This window comes from Eschrichtius robustus, chromosome 10 (assembly GCF_028021215.1).
Source record: "Eschrichtius robustus isolate mEscRob2 chromosome 10, mEscRob2.pri, whole genome shotgun sequence".
Taxonomy (NCBI): domain Eukaryota; kingdom Metazoa; phylum Chordata; class Mammalia; order Artiodactyla; family Eschrichtiidae; genus Eschrichtius; species Eschrichtius robustus.
This window is the reverse complement of record NC_090833.1, coordinates 27493902-27514927: the sequence shown is the minus strand read 5'-3', so window position 1 is coordinate 27514927 and position 21026 is coordinate 27493902. Positions and strand designations below refer to the sequence as shown.

The window sequence follows — 21026 nt, the reverse complement described above, 5'->3', positions numbered from 1 at the left end:
TTGTTCTGTACTTTATAATATGTTGCATATATTTTTACTATAGCATATTTTACATTGTGTTGTAAATATTTATTCTTCTTCCTCAGTAGACTCTGTACTTCTTGAGAACAGGGACAATGTATTATTTATTTGTGGGGTTTTTTTTTAGCAAAATAATAAGCATGCAATCTACTGAGTAAGCAGTCTAGATATCCTTATAAAATTAATGAATAAAAATTTAATAAGATAGATTATTGTATTGGTTTAGAAGAATTAAGGGGATTCTTTTCCTCTCAAACAGCGCACAGTTAAAAAATTTATTATGCTAACATCCAGTCAAAATGTACCTGTGTTCCTTATTGATCCTTTGATTCTGGAATTGATTAATAAAAACTTTGAACAAGTCAAGAATGCTTCTCATGGCTCCGCTTCAGAATGCAAGTTTTTCTGTGTTCCAAGAGACTTTACTGCATTTGCACTACAGTATCACCTATGGAAGAATGAGGTAAGATGATTTGCTTTCAGATAATGGAGTGTCTTTTACAAAACAGTATGGGATTAAACCAATTTAAACTGTAAAATATTTTAAAATTTTCATAAAGACTTTTATAAATTGTATCAGGAGTGCTTTCAGCAATAAGTAACAAAACACAATCGTGGCTTAAGCAAATAGGGGACTTATTTTTCTGATATAACAAGAGGTTAAAATGTTGGTGGCTGTTGGTATTAGTGGAGCTGTCCACTGAAGTCAGCATGTGCATCACTGAAATTCTTTCTGCATTTCTCTCATCCTCACAAGGTAGCTGTTGTAGCGCCAGGGTATCATAGTGACACTGTCTATTTTTTTTTTAATTACTAATACTGGTGTTTATTATCACCACAAAAAGATGAGAGTACCATTTTTTTGTACCTTTTTAAAAACTGACTTTTTTCAGCCATTGCATGAAGAGCCATCTTTTATGTCAAGTTATATACGTGAATAGGCCAATTGTGTCTCATCCAAACTTTGTCCAAAATTTGGATGTCTAATCATTTTTTTAAAAAATTTCTTATTAGTCATCAATTTTATACATATCAGTGTATACATGTCAATCCCAATCACCCAATTCATCACACCACCACCCACACCACCCCGCTGCATTCCCCACTTGGTGTCCATACGTTTGTTCTCTACATCTGTGTCTCAATTTCTGCCCTGCAAACTGGTTCTTCTGTACCGTTTTTCTAGGTTCCACATATATGTGTTAATACACGATATTTGCTTTTCTCTTTCGGACTTACTTCACTCTGTATGACAGTCTCTAGATCTATCCACGTCTCTACAATAGACTCAATTTCGTTCCTTTTTGTGGCAGAGTAATATTCCATGGTATATATGTACCACATCTTCTTTATCCATTCGTCTGTCGATGGGCATTTAGGTTGCTTCCATGACCTGGCTATTGTAAATAGTGCTGCAAGGAACATTGGGGTGCATGTGTCTTTTTGAATTATGGTTTTCTCAGGGTATATGCCCAGTAGTGGGATTGCTGGATCATATGGTAATTCTATTTTTAGTTTTTTAAGGAACCTCCATACTGTTCTCCATAGTGGCTGTATCAGTTTACATTCCCACCAACAGTGCAAGAGGGTTCCCTTTTCTCCACACCCTCTCCAGCATTTCTTGTTTGTAGATTTTCTGATGATGCCCATTCTGACTGGTGTGAGGTGATATCTCATTGTAGTTTTGATTTGCATTTCTCTAATAATTAGTGATGTTGAGCAGCTTTTCATGTGCTTCTTGGCCGTCTGTATGTCTTCTTTGGAGAAATGTCTATTTAGGTCTCCTGCCCATTTTTGGATGGGGTTGTTTGTTTTTTTAATATTGAGCTGCATGAGCTGTTTATATATTTTGGAGTTTAATCCTTTCTCCGTTGATTCGTTGGAGAATATTGTCCCCCATTCTGAGGGTTGTCTTTTCGTCTTGTTTATGGTTTCCTTTGCTGTGCAAAAGCTTTTAAGTTTCATTAGGTCCCATTTGTTTATTTTTGTTTTTATTTCCATTACTCTAGGAGCTGGGTCAAAAAAGATCTTGCTGTGATTTATGTCAAAGAGTGTTCTTCCTATGTTTTTCTCTAAGAGTTTTATAGTGTCTGGTCTTACATTTAGGTCTGTAATCCATTTTGAGTTTATTTTTGTGTATGGTGTTAGGGAGTGTTCTAATTTCATGCTTTTACATGTAGCCGTCCAGTTTTCCCAGCACCACTTATTGAAGAGACTGTCTTTTCTGCATTGTATATCCTTGCCGCCTTTGTCATAGATTAGTTGACCATAGGTGCGTGAGTTTATCTCTGGGCTTTCTATCTTGTTCCATTGATCTGTGTTTCTGTTTTTGTGCCAGTGCCGTATTGTCTTGATGACTGTAGATTTATAGTATAGTCTGAAGTCAGGAAGTCTGATTCCTCCAGCTCCGTTTTTTTCCCTCAAGACTGCTTTGGCTATTCGGGGTCTTTTGTGTCTCCATACAGATTTTAAGATTTTTTTGTTTTAGTTCTGTAAAAAATTCCATTGGTAATTTGATAAGGATTGCATTGAATCTGTAGGTTGCTTTGTGTAGTATAGGCATTTTCACAATATTGATTCTTCCAATCCAAGAACATGGTATATCTCTCCATCTGTTGGTATCATCTTTAATTTCTTTCATCAGTGTCTTATAGTTTTCTGCATACAGGTCTTTTATCTCCCTAGGTAGGTGTATTCCTAGGTATATTATTCTTCTTGTTGCAATGGTAAATGGGAGTGTTTCCCTAATTTCTCTTTCATATTTGTCATCATTAGTGTATAGGAATGCAAGAGATTTCTGTGCATTAATTTTGTATCCTGCTACTTTACCAAATTCATTGATTAGCTCTAGTAGTTTTCTGGAAACATATTTAGGATTCTCTATGTATAGTATCATGTCATCTGCAAACAGTGACAGCTTTACTTCTTCTTTTCCAATTTGGATTCCTTTTATTTCTTTTTCTTCTCTGATTGCTGTGGCTAGCACTTCCAAAACTATGTTGAATAATAGTGGTGAGAGTGGGCAACCTTGTCTTGTTCCTGATCTTAGTGGAAATGGTTTCAGTTTTTCACCATTGAGGACAATGTTGGCTGTGGGTTTGTCATATATGGCCTTTATTATGTTGAGGAAAGTTCCCTCTATGCCTACTTTCTGCAGGGCTTTTATCATAAATGGGTGTTGAATTTTGTCGAAAGCTTTCTCTGCATCTATTGAGATGATCATATGGTTTTTCTCCTTCAGTTTGTTAATATGATGTATCACGTTGATTGATTTGCATATATTGAAGAATCCTTGCATTCCTGGGATAAACCCCACTTGATCATGGTGTATGATCCTTTTATTGTGTTGTTGGATTCTGTTTGCTAGTATTTTGTTGAGGACTTTTGCATCTGTGCTCATCAGTGATATTGGCCTGTAGTTTTCTTTTTTGTGACATCTTTGTCTGGTTTTGGTATCAGGGTGATGGTGGCCTCATAGAATGAGTTGGGGAGTGTTCCTCCCTCTGCAATATTTTGGAAGAGTTTGAGAAGGATAGGTGTTAGCTCTTCTCTAAATGTTTGATAGAATTCGCCTGTGAAGCCATCTGGTCCTGGGCTTTTGTTTGTTGGAAGATATTTAATCACAGTTTCAATTTCAGTGCTTGTGATTGGTCTGTTCATATTTTGTATTTCTTCCTGGTTCAGTCTCGGCAGGTTGTGCATTTCTAAGAATTTGTCCATTTCCTCCAGGTTGTCCATTTTATTGGCATAGAGTTGCTTGTAGTAGTCTCTTAGGATGCTTTGTATTTCTGCGGTGTCTGTTGTAACTTCTCCTTTTTCATTTCTGATTTTATTGATTTGAGTCCTCTCCCTCTTTTTCTTGATGAGTTTGGCTAATAGTTTATGAATTTTGTTTATCTTCTCAAAGAACCAGCTTTTAGTTTTATTGGTCTTTGGTATTGTTTTCTTTGTTTCTATTTCATTTATTTCTGCTCTGCTCTTTATGATTTCTTTCCTTCTGCTAACTTTGGGTTTTGTTTGTTCTTCTTTCTCTAGTTCCTTTAGGTGTAAGGTTAAATTGTTTATTTGAGATTTTTCTTGTTTCTTGAGGTAGGCTTGTATAGCTATAAACTTCCCTCTTAGAACTGCTTTTGCTGCATCCCATAGGTTTTGGATTGTCGTGTTTTCATTGTCATTTGTCTCTAGGTATTTTTTGATTTCCTCTTTGATTTCCTCAGTGATCTCTTGGTTATTTAGTAACGCATTGTTTAACCTCCATGTGTTTGTGTTTTTTATGTTTTTTTCCATGTAATTCAGTTCTAATCTCATAGCGTTGTGGTCAGAAAAGATGCTTGATATGATTTCAATTAAATTTACTGAGGCTTGATTTGTGACCCAAGATGTGATCTATCCTGGAGAATGTTCCTTGCGCACTTGAGAAGAACGTGTAATCTGCTGTTTTTGGATGGAATGTCTTATAAATATCAATTAAATCTATCTGGTCTGTTGTGTTATTTAAAGCTTCTGTTTCCTTATTTATTTTCATTCTGGGTGATCTGTCCATTGGTGTAAGTGAGGTGTTAAAGTTCCCCACTATTATTGTGTTACTGTCGACTTCCTCGTGTATAGCTGTTAGCAGTTGCCTTATGTATTGAGGTGCTTCTATGTTGGGTGCATATATATTTATAATTGTTATATCTTCTTCTTGTATTGATCCCCTGGTCATTATGTAGTGTCCTTCCTTGTCTCTTGTAACATTCTGTATTTTAAAGTCTATTTTATCTGATATGAGTATTGCTACTGCAGCTTTCTTTTGATTTCCATTTGCATGGAATATCTTTTTCCATCCCTTCACTTTCAGTGTGAATGTGTCCCTAGGTCTGAAGTGGGTCTCTTGTAGACAGCATACATATGGGTCTTATTTTTGTATCCATTCAGCAAGCCTGTGTCTTTTGGTTGGAGCATTTAATCCATTCATGTTTAGGGTAGTTATCGATATGTATGTTCCTATTACCATTTTTCTAATCGTTTTGGGTTTGTTTTTGTAGGTCCTTTTCTTCTCTTGTGTTTCCCACTTAGAGAAGTTCCTTTAGCATTTGTTGTAGAGCTGGTTTGGTGGTGCTGAATTCTCTAAGCTTTTTCTTGTCTGTAAAGCTTTTGATTTCTCCATTGAATCTGAATGAGATCCTTGCCGGGTAGAGTAATCTTGGTTGTAGGTTCTTCCCTTTAATCACTTTAAGTATATCATGCCACTCCCTTCTGGCTTGTAGAGTTTCTGCTGAGAAATCAGCTGTTAACCTTATGGGAGTTCCCTTGTATGTTGTTTGTCGTTTTTCCCTTGCTGCTTTTAATAATTTTTCTTTGTCTTTAATTTTTGCCAATTTGATTACTTATGTGTCTTGGCGTGTTTCTCCTTGGGTTTATCCTGTATGGGACTCTCTGTGCTTCCTGGACTTGGGTGGCTATTTCCTTTACCATGTTAGGGAAGTTTTCGACTATAATCTCTTCAAATATTTTCTCTGGTCCTTCCTCTCTCTCTTCTCCTTCTGGCACCCCTATAATGCGAATGTTGTTCCATTTAATGTTGTCCCAGAGGTCTCTTAGGCTGTCTTCTTTATTCTGTTCTGCAGCAGTGAATTCCACCGTTCTGTCTTCCAGGTCACTTATCCGTTCTTCTGCCTCAGTTATTCTGCTATTGATTCCTTCTAGTGTCGTTTTCATTTCAGTTATTGTATTGTTCATCTCTGTTTGTTTGTTCTTTAATTCTTCTAGGGCTTTGTTAAACATTTCTTGCATCTTCTCGATCTTTGCCTCCATTCTTTTTCCGAGGTCCTGGATCATCTTCACTATCATTATTCTGAATTGTTTTTCTGGAAGGTTGCCTGTCTCCACTTCATTTAGTTGTTTTTCTGGAGTTTTATCTTGTTCCTTCATCGAGTGCATAGCCCTCTGCCTTTTCATCTTGTCTATCTTTCTGTGAATGTGGTTTTTGTTCCACAGGCTGCAGGATTGTCACTGTCTATCTTTGGAAGGAAAATTTTTCTCAGGAGCTTCTGGTAAACTGCTTATAGCTCACTGTCTAGAACTATATTCATATGTCTCCGTGCTGTGAAGGAGGCTAAAAAAAACGGGTATTTAGCATTTTCATCAGTGTAGGCAGGCAGGTAGGAAGGGATTTGGTGATGAATTTTCAGTATCTGCCACATAAGGTATACATGAGGGTAGTATTCCTCGTCTGTAGCACTATTCTTGACAGTTTGTAAGTGCATAGGACTTGTTTGATACTCGAGAGGAGTGCTTCTTAGGTGTATCCAAAAATTCATACTTATATTTTCATCCTGTTTAAATGGTTACAAAGCAAAGGTTAGACGGTAGTCAAAAAAAAAAAAAAATAAGATCTCAACCAAACATGTCAAAAATTTGCTTACTTCTTTATTTGGAATATCTCTAACTTTTCAGTGTCACTATTTTTCATTCTGAGGAGTTATTCAAATAAGAATAAGAAAATTAGCATCAGATTAAATGAGCTCAACTATTTAGTCAGCCACCCATGATAGATGTGCACTAGCTCTGCAGTGGATTGTTTTAGTTGTGTTGACCCCTCATACGTGGGGCTTATGTTCCAGGGTGATGGTATAGTCTGGCAAAGCAGTATAAGCTGCATGTTTCCTTGATTGCCCAGACTCTTAGACAAGGTCTCAAGAGAGTGAGTTTTGACTTTTTTCTGCCTATGGTTCTTCCCAGGCAGCGATGCAGGTGATGAAACAGATAACATGTTTATATAACATGATGTTTGTTTGCTTGTTTTCTCTTTCCTCCCAATTTTATATTGATATTTTGAAAATATTTAAACTTATGGAAAAGTTAGGACATGGCATTTTAATCAAAAGAATATTAGTACTAGGTTTAAAAAGTCAGATACTAAGGCAAAGCTCATAATGAAAAAGATCAGTATCTGACTCTTCTTTCCTCCCCACCCCTTATTCCCACTCTTAGAGCCAACCACTTTCAACTCTCTCTACCTTGTTTATCTTCTCCTTTATAAATGAAATGTTTATGCTTCTATTTTTTAAATATTTCATATTTAGATTATGAATTTTGAGAATTTAGCTGTCATATCTATTTTGTCTCATGTAGACACACACAAACACACACACTCTCTTCTCCCATTATCATGACTGTATCACATTTTGTAGTTAAATCAATAGTCAGTGTTTATCTTACTATGAATATATAGATAATCACATGAATGCTACCTAGTTTACTCTGAATATTTTCCTTTTCTTATATGACTCTCTTTTTCTTTTTTTGTTTGCTAGTTTTCTATATAGTTATCAATAATCCATGTATGAACTCTGCAACAGAAACATAAACCTCTCAGTAGGATCAAATACATCAGATCATTTCTCAGTTCCTTTTTTTTTTTTGCTGGAGACATCCCTCCTAGATCTCGTGGTCTTTCTGCCCTAACAGTCTGATCTGCTCTGCAGATACTGTTGTGTAACTCCTCATAACAACATTTTAGGAATTCTCTTTGGAGAAATGTTGAATGGGAGGTTGAAACCTTGCATATCTGAAAATGTTTCTTTTTACCTGCACGTTTGATTTCTAATTTGCTTCTGCTGTATAACAGTTGTCCCCAAATTTAGTGGCTTAAACAACAACCATTTATGTAGGTTATGATTCTGTGACTTAGCAATTTTTGTAGGATTCAGCTGGGCAGTTCTTCTGGTCTCAGCTAAGTTCACTTATACAGCTGCCAGTCAGCTCGGCAGCTCTGCTTCTTCAGGATGGCTGGCTGTCAGATGGGGCAGTGGAGGTGCCTGGGCCATGTGTCTTTCATTATCTAGGTTAGTCTAGGCTAGTCAGAGAAAGCAAAAGCATGCAAGGCCTCTTTACATTGTTAAAATATGAAGAGTTCTTATCCATGAACATGAAATATATCTCCTTTAATTCAGGTGTCCTTTGGTGTTCTTTAATAGAGTATTCTGTATTTTTCTTACAGATTTTGTGCATCTTTGTAAGATTTATTTCTTGCTACCTTATAGTTTTGTGTGCATGGGGGGGGTGTTAATGTAGATACTTTTCCTCTTCTTTTGCCAATTCATTATTATAGGTGAATTAGAATGCTGTTGTCTTTTGTGTTTTGATCTTGTTTTCCAGCAGCTGTACTGAACTCTGAACTCTATAGGTAAACTCCAGTAGTTTCTCTCTCCTCCCTCAATCCCCTACCTCCTTTTCCTCCCTCTCTTTCATTTTCTCTCTCTTTGAGTGTAGGTCATTGTATTCTCTGCACAAAAAGGTAATTTGGTCTCTTCCTTTCCAACTCTTATGCCTAATTTCTTTTTCTTGTCTTATTGGTTTAGGTAGGATCCCCAGGATAATGTTGAATAAAAGTGTCTTTCTTTCTGAACTTTTTATTATTTGGATGTTGGACTTCCAAAATTTCATTTTCTTATCTTTGCTCTGTGATTTTTTTTCATCTCTTTTGTTAACTGTTCTACTTTTAAACAAAATCTTCAACAATGCCATTGATTTTTTTCATATTTTTGCTTGAAATTTAATATTTTTATTTTCTAAAAGCTCTGTGTACTCTGTTTCTTATAGTAGCATTCTTATTTTATGGATGCAGTTTTGTCTTTTTCCCTCTGCAGATTTTAAAAGTTTGGTGTTTTTCTTTTTTTTAACTTTTTTTTAAAAAATTAATTAATTAATTTATTTATTTTTGGCTGTGTTGGGTCTTTGTCGCTGCACGCGGGCTCTCTCTAGTTGCATCAAGAGGGGGCCAACTCTTCGTTGCAGTGTGCAGGCTTCTCATTGTGGTGGCTTCTCTTGTTGCGGAGCACGGGCTCTAGGTGCGTGGGCTTCAGTAGTTGTGGCACACAGGCTCAGTAGTTGTGGTATGCGGGCCCTAGAGTGCAGGTTCAGTAGTTGTGGTGCACAGGCTTAGTTGCTCCACGGCATGTGAGATCTTCCAAGACCAGGGCTCAAACCCGTGTCCCCTGCATTGGCAGGCAGATTCTCAACCACTGCGCCACCAGGGAAGCCCCAAGGTTTGGTGTTTTTAAAAGAAAGTCTTTTGCTCTCTACTGCATTTTGTTTTTGTAATTCCCTTCTTTGTGGGTGTTTGGTTTTTGGTATGGTTATTTTATTTTGTCTGTTTTTCATGATACAGGTTTTCTACAATGTTCATTGATCTTTGTTCATATTTAAGAATGAGGCACTGAATACCAATTGGAAGCTTTTTTTCTGGTCAGGCCTCATTAACTGGTGGACTTCACTATAGGGTAATAAGAGTATGCCAGCTTTTTCACTGCAGAGACTCCTAAATGTCAGTATTTGTAGGTCATTCCCATTGGACTGTTTGAGTTCCTCATAGAAAAAGCCTACAAAGCTTATAAACCTTTTTTACGACAAGTATTTTATCATTCCTTTATTTTCCCAAAACGAAGTCTATAGAAATTATAACTTACCTACATACATAATCTCCCAAATCCTGTAATGTCTCAACTATAGTATAAAGTAGAAATGAAAGGAAATGTATATTTCAGTGTGTAAATACCCAGGCATGACTACACTGGAAGACATAAGGAAGAAATTCGGATGCTTGCACTTATCCTACTTATTTAGTAGGAGCACTGAATGTGATGACTTCCAATATAGACTCTATTATGAATGATACTGTTTTTAGTAATATATTTTTCCAAAACAGTAAACAAGTTTCCAACAGCAGAAAAGTAAAATTGTCTCTCCTTTAACATGGCGATTGTATTCCTCAGAAGTGGAGGCTCACATAATTACAAATACGTTTTTCACTATGTGACTATCTGATAGAACATTTGAAATTATGCAGGACACAGGATAGATTTTCATATTTTGGATTTTAGGATGTCTAGTGTACCTGGCCTAGACCTCTAAATGCCAGTTGTGTCCTCAATCATTATGATAACTGAAAATATCTCCACGAATTTCTAAAATGTCTCTTGGTTACAGTACCACTTGCCTTGAGAACCAGTACTTTAGAAGAAGGAGAATATGCCATAATTGGCAAAACCAGAAAGACCAGAGTCAGAAGCAAAAGGTCAGCAACACCCAGAATAAGCACACAAGGTCATGTTTATCATTTTATATAAATGACATCATACAGAGCCCTTGGATAGTCCTCCCAAAACCTTCTTCCAAGGTAGAGCTAATTCATTAGATCACCAGATCTAATTACTATAGACTTAATTTACCTGTGATTTTTCTTTATTAATACCATTACCATGAAGTGAGCAAACTACTGCCAAGGCAACTGGGAGTAGATTTGTGCAGTATAGTCTTGACCTAGGCCTTTGCTCTGTTTGATCAGAGCAACTACTTTGTTCTTGACTTTCCTCTGTCATGATTATAAAAAGGCAAGCCATTGCATAGTTCTGCCAATTTTGTCTGTCAGTCTTTCTTCCCACAACCCAAGGTCTGATTCCTCTTCAAGTTCTGTCTGGCCTTTTAAATTTTTCCCAAATTTACCAAATTATAATGCTTTTCTTTCATCCTATACAATAGATTCCTTCTCTGAGTTGGCCACTCTTACACTCATCAGTACTTTCCACCTCTTAGGTTTATGAAAAAGGGGAATCCTACAGTTGATAATTCTAATATAAGGAGTACCAAGGTGAAATTGTATTAGCCAGGCTAAGTTACATTAGTTGCTACTAAAAGCAACCCTAAAATCTCATTGGCTTAGGGCAAAAAAGGAGTAATTGTCTCTAGACAAAATCCAGTGTGGTTATTCTTGGTCAGCGATATTCCTGGATGACTTTCCTCTAAGCAGTGACTTAGGGATGCAGGCTGTTTCATTTGTGTGGCTTCCCCATCTTGTAGTTCTTTGCTTCCCTACATACAGATGGAGGAGGGAAAGCAGGGAAGGTCTTATGGGACATTGTAAGGCCAGGCCTGGAAGTGGTATCTGATACTTCCATCCACATTCCTTTGACCAAAACACGATTTCACTCTATATCCAGAAAGGAGAAGACAGTTGTTATTGATACTGGTTAGCATTCTTTACCAGAATGGTCACTTTCTCTTGTTTAACAATATAAACAACAACAACAGGTATCTATTGAGCACCTGCTGGTACTAGCCACTTTGTTGATTCTTAAGGTTGAGGAACTTGCCGTCTATTAATGGAGTTTAAACAACTAAAAAACAGTACAATCAATACTATGATAAAGGTTTGTGTGTATTATAAGAGCATAAATGAGGACACAGCTAATCCAAATGACAACATTCAAAGACAATAATTGGTGTAAATAAAGTACTCTTGAAAAATGTTTATGAATGCTGTGGCTCGTAAGACTTTCAGATGCACTTCCATCCTTTAATAACTTTAATGTCTGGTATTACCACTTTATTTTCCTTAACTGTAGACTAGGTATAATATCTTCCTTGCTAACCTCACATAATTTCTATGGACATCAGATGAGATAATTAATGTGAATGAGCTTTGTACACATTATATAAATATAGACTTAAAGAAATAGTGTTGTAGAGTAGAAAGAACCTTGTATTTGGTTAGATAAGACCTAAATGCTGGCAGTGGCTTTGCCTCTTATTAATTTTGTTTCTTTGGACTTCTGTGAGTCTGTTTCTTTATCTATAATATCTGTGCTACTTACTCTATAAGATAGATGTCATATGTAAATGCAGTAATGTTTATAAAAGTTCTTTGGAAACTGTACATTTCTATTCAAACATAAGGTGTTCTTAATAATTAATACTAGTTAATCATCTAAAGCACTGGTGTCAAGATTAAGATTAAAAATCTACCCTATAGATTAATCTTGTTACATGAGAGTTATACTATAACTAATGCTGTTGGAAAATGCACCTTGTTTTATAGTACATCTCAGTCTATTTTCTAATGATGTGCATTATGATAGGCTTCTATTTTAGTAGCAGTTTAAGGTGCTGGGATATAACTATGAGATGAAAACCCTGCTTTTATGAAGCATTTTTGAAGGTTATTAGAAGTTAAATTGAAAATTACAGGTTTAATTTTAAGTGCTATCCTTATATTAACATTTACTTTATAGATACTAACCAAAGAACACTATAATGAGTGGGCATTCTCATTCCAAGGAAGAAATTTGTATTAATTTTCATAAAGAGAGTCTTTGAACATGTCTTCCGTGCTATGTGGTTTCTCTTTTTGGTACTTTCCTTTATTCTCCCACTACCACCTTTCCTTCCCCACCTTCATTTTTTAATCTTCAGGCAAAGAGCAGATTAGGACAAAAATATGTATGACTTAATTCAGTGTAAGAATCACTTTAGTTTTACTACTAGTATTTGGTTTTAAATATTCAAGCTTGATGTTTCTTTGGTTTTAGGAAGGCTGGTTTCGGATAGCTGAAAATATGGGATTTCAGTGCCTAAAGATCGAGAGCAAGGACCCCCGGCTAGATGGGATAGACTCACTTTCTGGAACTGAAATCCCCCTGCACTACATCTGCACATTGGCCAGTCATGCTGTCCACTTGGTGGTCTTTCATGAGAGGAGCGGCAACTACCTTTGGCATGGCCATCTACGGCTCAAAGGACACATTGACAGGAAGTTTGTTCCTTTTCGAAAGTTACAGTTTGGTCGTTATCCTGGAGCTTTTGACAGGTAAATTCAGGGTCTAAAGGGGAGATGTGAAACCTGTCTTGTTCAGTCATGAATTCTTATTCTTTCTTTTACATTTAGTAATTAAATCTAAAATGTAATTCAGGTAAATCAGTTTTGAAATGTAAATATTCAACAGGAAGCAACTCATGCACATGTGCCCCAGGAAATATAATATATATCAGAATGTTCATAGCAACATTGTTCTTAATGCCCCACACAAAATGTATGTGCACCCAGCGAAGAATCGAAGAATCGTAGGGCAGGGAAACAAGGAACTCTGAACTCGCGCTCTGTGCAACAACAGAGATACATCCTACAATGTTGAGTGACAAAAATGAGGCATAAAAGAATACAAATCTTTCTATATATATAAAGAGTTCAAGCACAGGATAAAGTATGTTTGTGGATTTACATACTTGCAAGTAAAAGTGTTCAAAATGTACAAACTTCCAATTATTATGAGATAAATAAGTTCTGGAAATCTGATGTACAGCATGGTGGCTATAGTTAACACTGCTGTATTGTATATTTGACAGTTGCTCAGAGAGTAGATCTTTAAAAATGATATCTGAGGTAATTGAAGAAAATATGCTTGATGTTTAACTATTTGCTTATATTGTATATTTTGAAGAGGCTGCCAATATTCTGAGTTAAATCCTTATAATAAGTCTTAACTTTTGTTTTCAGGCCAGAGTTACAACAAATTACTATTGATGGATTAGAAGTTCTCATTCCAAAAGATCCAATGCACTTTCTAGAAGAAATACCACACTCTAGATTTATTGAGTGTAGGTATAAAGAAGCTCGAGCATTCTTTCAGGTTAGAGATAACCAAATATTGTACTTTTCAAATTAAAGGAAGTGTATTTATATATTTCTGGGGGGGCGGGAAATGAAGGAACTTATGGAAAGTAAGTAAGACAACATCTTTTCTGATTTGTCTGTTTTCTTCTAGATGGTTTCAATTTTTTTTAAGTAGATTAAACATTAACCTTAAGGAACAATTTCTTCCCCGGTTGAATGGTTTGATATCTATGGAGACCTTGTTTTATTTGGATAGACTTTGACAGGTTCAGCATTGGCCTCCGCTTTTAGTTAGGATAGCCCATGAACTTTATAAAGATGGTACATTCTGTTCTTGAAGCAATCCGAGTAGGATGAAGCCATGGAGAATATGGACCATGCGGATTTAGAGAGGACTTCATAGAAAATACAGTTTTTCTCAGAGGGTTGGCACTGAATATGAATTTTTTGTGTTTATGAAGGTTTTTGAAGATAAATGCTACACAAAGACCAAGTGCTTTTGAACTCTACTTTATTCTGCTGCTTTAGCTTTCAATTCAATAAACATTTATTAAAAGCCAGCTTCCCAGGAACTCTCCTGACCCTGGGGATATAAAGATGATTTTAAAGGACCTGAAAGTTCAGCTGTAAGAAATGACATGAAAGAGAGATACAGTGAAAGCAGTCAAATTTATGGTGGGGTTTTGGTACCCTAATTTTTCCACTTGCCCTTTATTCTCTGGGGTTCCCTTCCAAGAAAGCTGTGTACACAAGGACAGGAGTGGAATGGGAAAATGAAGTACCAGCTGTATCATCACTGGCCAAATGCCCAGCACCCACAAATGCAAGGTTTTTTTCTGGTAGGCTGTGCTGGCACCCAGGGCCTAGACCTGACAGCCTGGGCGGGCCTTCGTAGCCCTGTTCCCTTAAATCTATAGTTATGTGACTGTGAAGCATACCCAGTCAGCCTCATGGATGAAAAGCTGGAAAACTGCATGTGTGGCTGGGCCAGCATTATTAGGCAAGTGCTGCCCATCATATCCCCACCACAGAGTAGCAGGAAGCGGAAGAGATGCAGACTGGTGCTTGCACTTGACCATTCATTCACTGTTCCTGCCTCAGGGGAGTTTTTTTCCGGTTGCCACCTCTGTCATAGCAATTATCACAATTAATTGTGAATGTCAGTCTAGTCCCCCTACAAGATTATGTGAACTCCTTGATGGCAGGCATCTTATTTTACTCACCTCTATAGCCCCGGTATCTAGCACAGTAGCTGGCGCAAAGAAAAGCTCCTATAGTGATGGAAAAATGCATGAAGAATAAGGTGCTCATCCGAATCAAATGGTTTTTTTCCAGGATACTTATTAGGGCTACTCCATTACCTAGCAAGCATTTGCCCAGACTCATTTTATTGAACTTTGTGAGAAGGCAGTGTAAGATGTAAAATGTTTCAAGATACTGAGAAATCATGAGAAGAGTGTTATATTTTTTTAATTGCATATTTGCACTTTTGCTTTTTAGATTTTAAGGGCAACCATTGACTCAGCCTTAGAGTAAAGAATATGGATGATAGATGCTCAGAGGGCTAATCAGCTTATCATAGCCTCATACTTTTGGTGTTTAAAGTGCCATCACATAGCAAGGCTATAATGCTATTGACAGGTTTCTCTTCATAACAGGATCAAGTGGAACTTTGCATTCATTCTTTTTTTTTTATGCTAAATCTGTTTTTTGTTTTTTAATTTTATTTATTTATTTTATTTTTGGCTGTGTTGAGTCTTCGTTGCTGTGCGCAGGCTTTCTCTAGTTGCAGCGAGCTGGGGCTACTCTTGGTTGCGGTGCGCGGTCTTCTCATTGAGGTGGCTTCTCTTGTTACGGAGCACGGGCTCTAGGCTTCAGTAGTTGTGGCACGCAGGCTCAGTCGTTGTGGTGCACGGGCTTAGTTTCTCCACGGCATGTGAGATCTTCCCGGACCAGGGCTTGAACCTGTGTCCCCTGCATTGGCAGGCGGATTCTTAACCACTGCGCCACCAGGGAAGTCCCAAACTTTGTATTCATTCTTCATCATGTTATTTGTGTCCTCCACTAGTAGCAAGACAGACTCGTGATTACTGATTTGTTTTCCTCTTCTGCTAATGTACTGTTATTACTGATGTAGAGTACCTAATGGGATTGATAACTTTTTTTAATCCTTACCCTCGTAAATGTTTCATTCTTCATCATTTCTTACGTTATAACCACAGGAAGGTCAGTTTTCAAATTAAGGTGAACATACATAACTTTGAACACTTGATGGCGCCAAACAGTCTTAAATACAATGCCTGGTGTTTTTTAAAAAAAAAAAATCAATGAACTAATCTACTAGATCTCATAAAGCAGCCTCCTAACTTTCTTTCTTTTTTTTTTATAATAATTTTTGGAAACATTTTCAAACTTTCAGAAAAGTTACAGATGCAATACAAATAATTCTTTTTCCTGAACCATTTGCAAGCAAGTTGTCAACATCTGCCCCACGACTTCAAATAATTTAGTATTTCTTGAAAACAAGAACATTCTCCTACATGTCTTAGTACAAAAATCAGGAAATTAATATAAAGATTATTACCATTTAATCCTCATTCAAGTTTTGCTAATTATCCCAATAATGACTATTGTAATAAAAGGATTCCGTTCAGAATCACATGTTGCATTTAATTTTTCTGTCTCTTTAGTTTCCTTCAGTCTGGAACAGTTTCACAATCACTTTTTAACTTTTATGACTTTGCTACTTTTGAAGATTACAGGCCAGATATTTTGTACATTGTCCCTTGTTTGGGGTTTGTTTGGTTTTTCCTCAAGTTAGATTTAGGTTATATACCTTTAGTAAGGAATAACACAGAAGTGATTCTGTGCTTTTACTTCATCCTGTTGGGTGCTGCATGATTTTGATTTGTCCCATTACTATTGACTTTTACATTGATTACGTGATTAAAGTGCTGTCTGCTGGCTTCACCCTGGTAAAGTTTCTATTTTTCCCTTTGTAATTAATAGGTATTTGGCATGAAGGTACTTTAAAAGTCTGTAAATATTGTCAATATCTTCCTCAAACTTTCAAGTTTATTTGTTTATATCAATATGAACTCATGATTTCCTATTTTCTTCAATGAGTTATAGTGCGCTATTTTCATCATTTATTTTGATCCTCAAACTGTTCCATATTTGGCCAGTGGAAGCCCCTTCACGTGACTTCTGTGTCTTTTTGACATGTCTCCATCATCTTTTGAGCACCTTCTTGCTTTTTGGCTCAAGATATTCTAGGTTCATCTTGTAATTTCCCTGCTACACTCCTGGAATCAGCCATCTCTCTGGATACTGATTCCTTTTAGAAGCCAAGCCTGGATGCCAGATTTGCTTGCCTGCAGGGCCTCTCAGTGACAGGAGTAGAGTGTGTGTGTGTGTATTTACTTCTGTATCTGTCTATCTATCACGATCCATGAATCCACATTGATGTCTTCAGTCTAATTTATATTTCAATTAAACAGCATAGGGTTCATTTCCATATTTATGACTCCCCTCTCAAACAGTGAGAAGCCTGACTTATATTACCCTTAATATATGTACTTATTTGTTCAGTCTCCCATTACTTCTGCTGTTCCCTCTCCCACATGGATGCTATCCTCATCCTGCTTGGGTGTTGCTCTCCCCCACTGGGCTACTCCCATATATAGACACACTTCTCATCCTGCTCAGGCTCTGGCTCCCCACACTGGACTCTCCTCCATGTGGATGCCCTTGACGCCTTCTCAGGCTCCGATACCCAGGCCAGGCCACCACTGTGCGCTTTCTTGCCCTGCCTCATCTAATGGCTCTAGTTTAGAAGAGTCCAGGGAGGGAAGGAGAACAGAGGCGAAGTGCTCTCCTGGCTTACTTTATTTACTTTAATTATTTTCTCAATCTACCAAGAAGTTTAGGACTAGGATAATACACATTTTCCTGCACTTGATTTTGTTTCAGCAGTAACCATCAAAAAATAATTGATGAGCTTCAGGTTGTTGAGTTCCAGTAAAAAACCAGAGGGGAGTATGGAAATATCTGGACCCCTGGCCCAGGAATATCTAGAAAGCCACATTCATATCCTCTTTCTTCTACTAAGTTGCTCTGAGACCTGGGGCAAATTTCTGAGCCTTAGTTTCCTCATCTGTGAAATGAGTGGACACCTTCTGTCATTTTATTATTTTTCATCTATATTTTGGGGAAAGATTTGGGGAGAGGTTGCCTGAACAGGGAAAGATCATATGGACTGGTATTTAAATTGGGATTTGGTCTTTTTCTAAGAGGCCTGGTAATCCCAAGATTTATAGGAGGCATTTTTAAATGAAAAAAAGTATGTATAACTAAAATTTTTAAAGTCCATAACAGATGTATAAGGTGCATAGGTATATACATGTTTATACTTTAACGCATATGAGGGTCAGTTCTAAGAAATGGAATTTCTGGGAGTGTCATGTTATTTATTAAAGGTATGTCAGAGCTGGGAGTGTGTCTATGCAGGGGCAGCCTCAGTTGGACATAATTGTCAGAGTAATATTTTTGTAGAACACAAAGTTTTCATTTCTGTTACTTAATTTGATCCTTTCAGTTACTCTGTGTAATAAGCCAAGGATTCACCATTAACTGATAAGAAAACTGAGGTTTCAAGATGTAAGTTACACAGTCATTATTGGCTGAGCATGGAGTAAATTCTGGGTCTCCAAATTTCTAGCTCCAGGCTTTCCCCCCTACAACAGGGATATGAACATGCATCTCTCATGCCAGTCATATGTTCTAAGAGAATTGTGGCTCTGAGGATGTTTTCATGTTGAAAAGACCCCACATACTTTGTGTATTCTGGAGAATGTAACGTATCTTCAGGAATCCATCTTTTTTCCTAGGGATACTTTTTGCTTGAGATATATGGTCCCTCTAGGAACTATATTTCCTCCTGCTATATTGTAAAAGAATGCCAGGATATTTTAAGATACTGTGGGATGGGAGGGGATTAGTCAGTTATTTACTCATTTATGCATTTATCAATATGTGTTGCTCACATATTATATACCAGGCACCATTTTCAATTTGTACATACAGTGATGGAGAGATTCAGTACCTGCCTTAAAAGAATCATGTTTACAGCCTATTGGAGGAAATATAAATAGAATCAGCAATTAGAATGAAATATGATAAGGGGGATGGGTGAAATAGGTGAAGGGGATTAAGAGATATAAGCTTCCAGGTATAAAATGAATACGTCATGGGGATGTAATATACAGACTAGGGAATATAGTCAGTAATATTGTAATAACTCTGTATGATGACAGATGGTAGCTAGAGTTATCATGGTGATCATTTTGTAATGTATAAAAATATCGAATCACTATGTTGTACACCTGAAACTAATATGATATTGTATGTCAATTACAATTCAATTTTAAAAAAAGACTTTGATCTTTTGTTCTGGAACAAAAAGAATTAAATATGACAAGAATTATAATAAAAGTATATATAAATGGTAACTGTTATAAGCTCACTGAACAGATTATTTTATTTGTCTCTGTCTATATCTAGTACCAAACGTAATTTCTTGCTCTTTAAATGTTGAGCTGAAGAGGAGCCCTGGGAGAATAAATACGTTTGTGTTCCTGGGAAAATCAGGGAACGTTTTTCAGAGGGTGGAACTGAGACCTGAAAGATTTTGTTAGTCAAGGGCATTTCAGACAGAAGAAACATGTTGACACAGAGGCTTGAAAAGTTGTGATATATTTGGGGAGTGAAATATGAGAAGGGTGGAGATAAGGCTGGACCAGTACTCTTGGCCCTAAACACAGTGTCCTTGTCTGCCATGCCAAGAAGTTTAGATTTTGTCCCGTAGGTAGTGAAGCATCAATGAAGAATTTTTAGTGCTTCCTTCAGTTCCAGAACACCCTAAAAATGAAGAAAAGCAGAAAAGCAAAAAGACTATAAGTAAATGACAGTAATATTTGTATAGAATTTCAAAATTTGTGAGACATTTTTCTGTCATCAGTTATCTCATTAAATCTTCACAGCAGTCCTGCAAAGTATAATTATTATTCTTTAATTATTGACGAGAAAATTATATCTGAGAGAGGTTTGTTCTTTGATTCTCTCATTCATTCAAGTACTCTTTTAGACATTGGAGATATAGTGATAAACAAAATGAAGTCACTTTCCTCGTAGAGCTTATATTCTTCTGAGGCGCTATGCCCAGGGTCATAGCTAAAATGAAGTGAGTTTAGACTTGAACACAGTCTGATTCAAATATCCCACATTCTTTGTACTATACTGTTTGTCCTAAAGACCATTTGCACCAGTGAATGATGAAAACGTCACTGAAGGCATTGTGCTTCAGATATGCCTGTAGCTCTCTTAATTAACCTTCTTTTCCCCTAACTACCCAATCTGCTAAATTGTGATGTAGAGGACGGAGTTGATAAAGGTATAAATCTCATCCTTTGAGAATCCTGGTTATGGTCCTTCCCCTTTAACTTGTCTCTCCTAGAATCCACTCTTATAGTCTTATTTTCATGTGTGACTAACAAGGAATTATGAAACTTGATTTTTATAATCAAAAAATGTATAATACGGGGTTAATTTTCAAGTTTAGTTTGGATGTCACAGAAATATTTCTGGCAACTTAGAAATGGCTATAATAGCTGACTATTTATTATATCTGTAGCAATACCTTGACGATAACACTGTGGAAGCTATGGCCTTTCGGAAGAGTGCAAAGGAATTGTTGCAACTAGCAGCCAAAACGTTAAAGAAATTGGGAGTACGGTTCTGGCTGAGCAGTGGAACTTGTCTAGGTAAAATTCTTGTTGCTTTACATTTGTCTTTTTGACGTTTCATCCTCTTTGGCTCTAAGGATGACTGCTTGAGATGACAAAACATCAGTGGTATTCGAAGCGTCATATTTATAGAAAGAATAAACATAGTGCATGGAGCAAGGATTTATTGATTTTTTTAAAGAAATAACTTCAGAAGCATAAAACAGAATTAGGAAGGCCATGTCGTGTGTCCCAAAATTATAAGTAATTTGTATAAAATTTATATCAGAACATGTAGACTACATGTGATTCTCAGGTAATCTTTAGATTAGCATTTTATTATTTCTATCCCAAAGGTTGTTATTACCTTAGAAAAAAAAAAACTGTATTCTGTTTCTTTACTTACACACAATACAAATAACTTGCATCGCACCAACAGTTTCTGAGAGGAAAGGGAATGTCATAAGGTCTTCCACAAACCTTTTCCAGATCATGATTGCACATCACTGTCTTACCACATTCTGTTCATTCTGAGATGGGGAAATGTAGAATCCAAGAAAGATTTCTGGATCTCTTTCCATTGTGCATTAGCTCAAACTCCTTTGGATTTTAGAATTATTTAGAATTTAACATTTTTTTGTTTTTATTCCCTCTTGTTTATAACTGTAGTTGATTATATCTATATTTGTTCTTTCTTAATTATAACTGTATTTGTACAAAAATTAATCTTTCTCTTGCTTTTATAGGGTTACCATATAATTTATTGTCCAATTCAAGAGACTTTTTGAGAG

The 21026-nt window shown here is 36.6% G+C and overlaps 1 protein-coding gene across 6 annotated transcripts in view; it reads left to right on the top strand.

The window, feature by feature from the left end:
• FKTN (fukutin) overlaps window positions 1-21026 on the top strand; it is an 85820-nt gene that overhangs the window by 27319 nt on the left and 37475 nt on the right. For all 6 annotated transcript variants that reach the window (XM_068552027.1, XM_068552024.1, XM_068552025.1 and 3 more), the window contains 4 exons: window positions 281-484; window positions 12372-12649; window positions 13337-13469; window positions 20145-20274. In XM_068552027.1, coding sequence (XP_068408128.1) covers window positions 281-484; window positions 12372-12649; window positions 13337-13469; window positions 20145-20274 — 745 coding nt within the window. The remainder of the gene's footprint in view (window positions 1-280; window positions 485-12371; window positions 12650-13336; window positions 13470-20144; window positions 20275-21026) is intronic.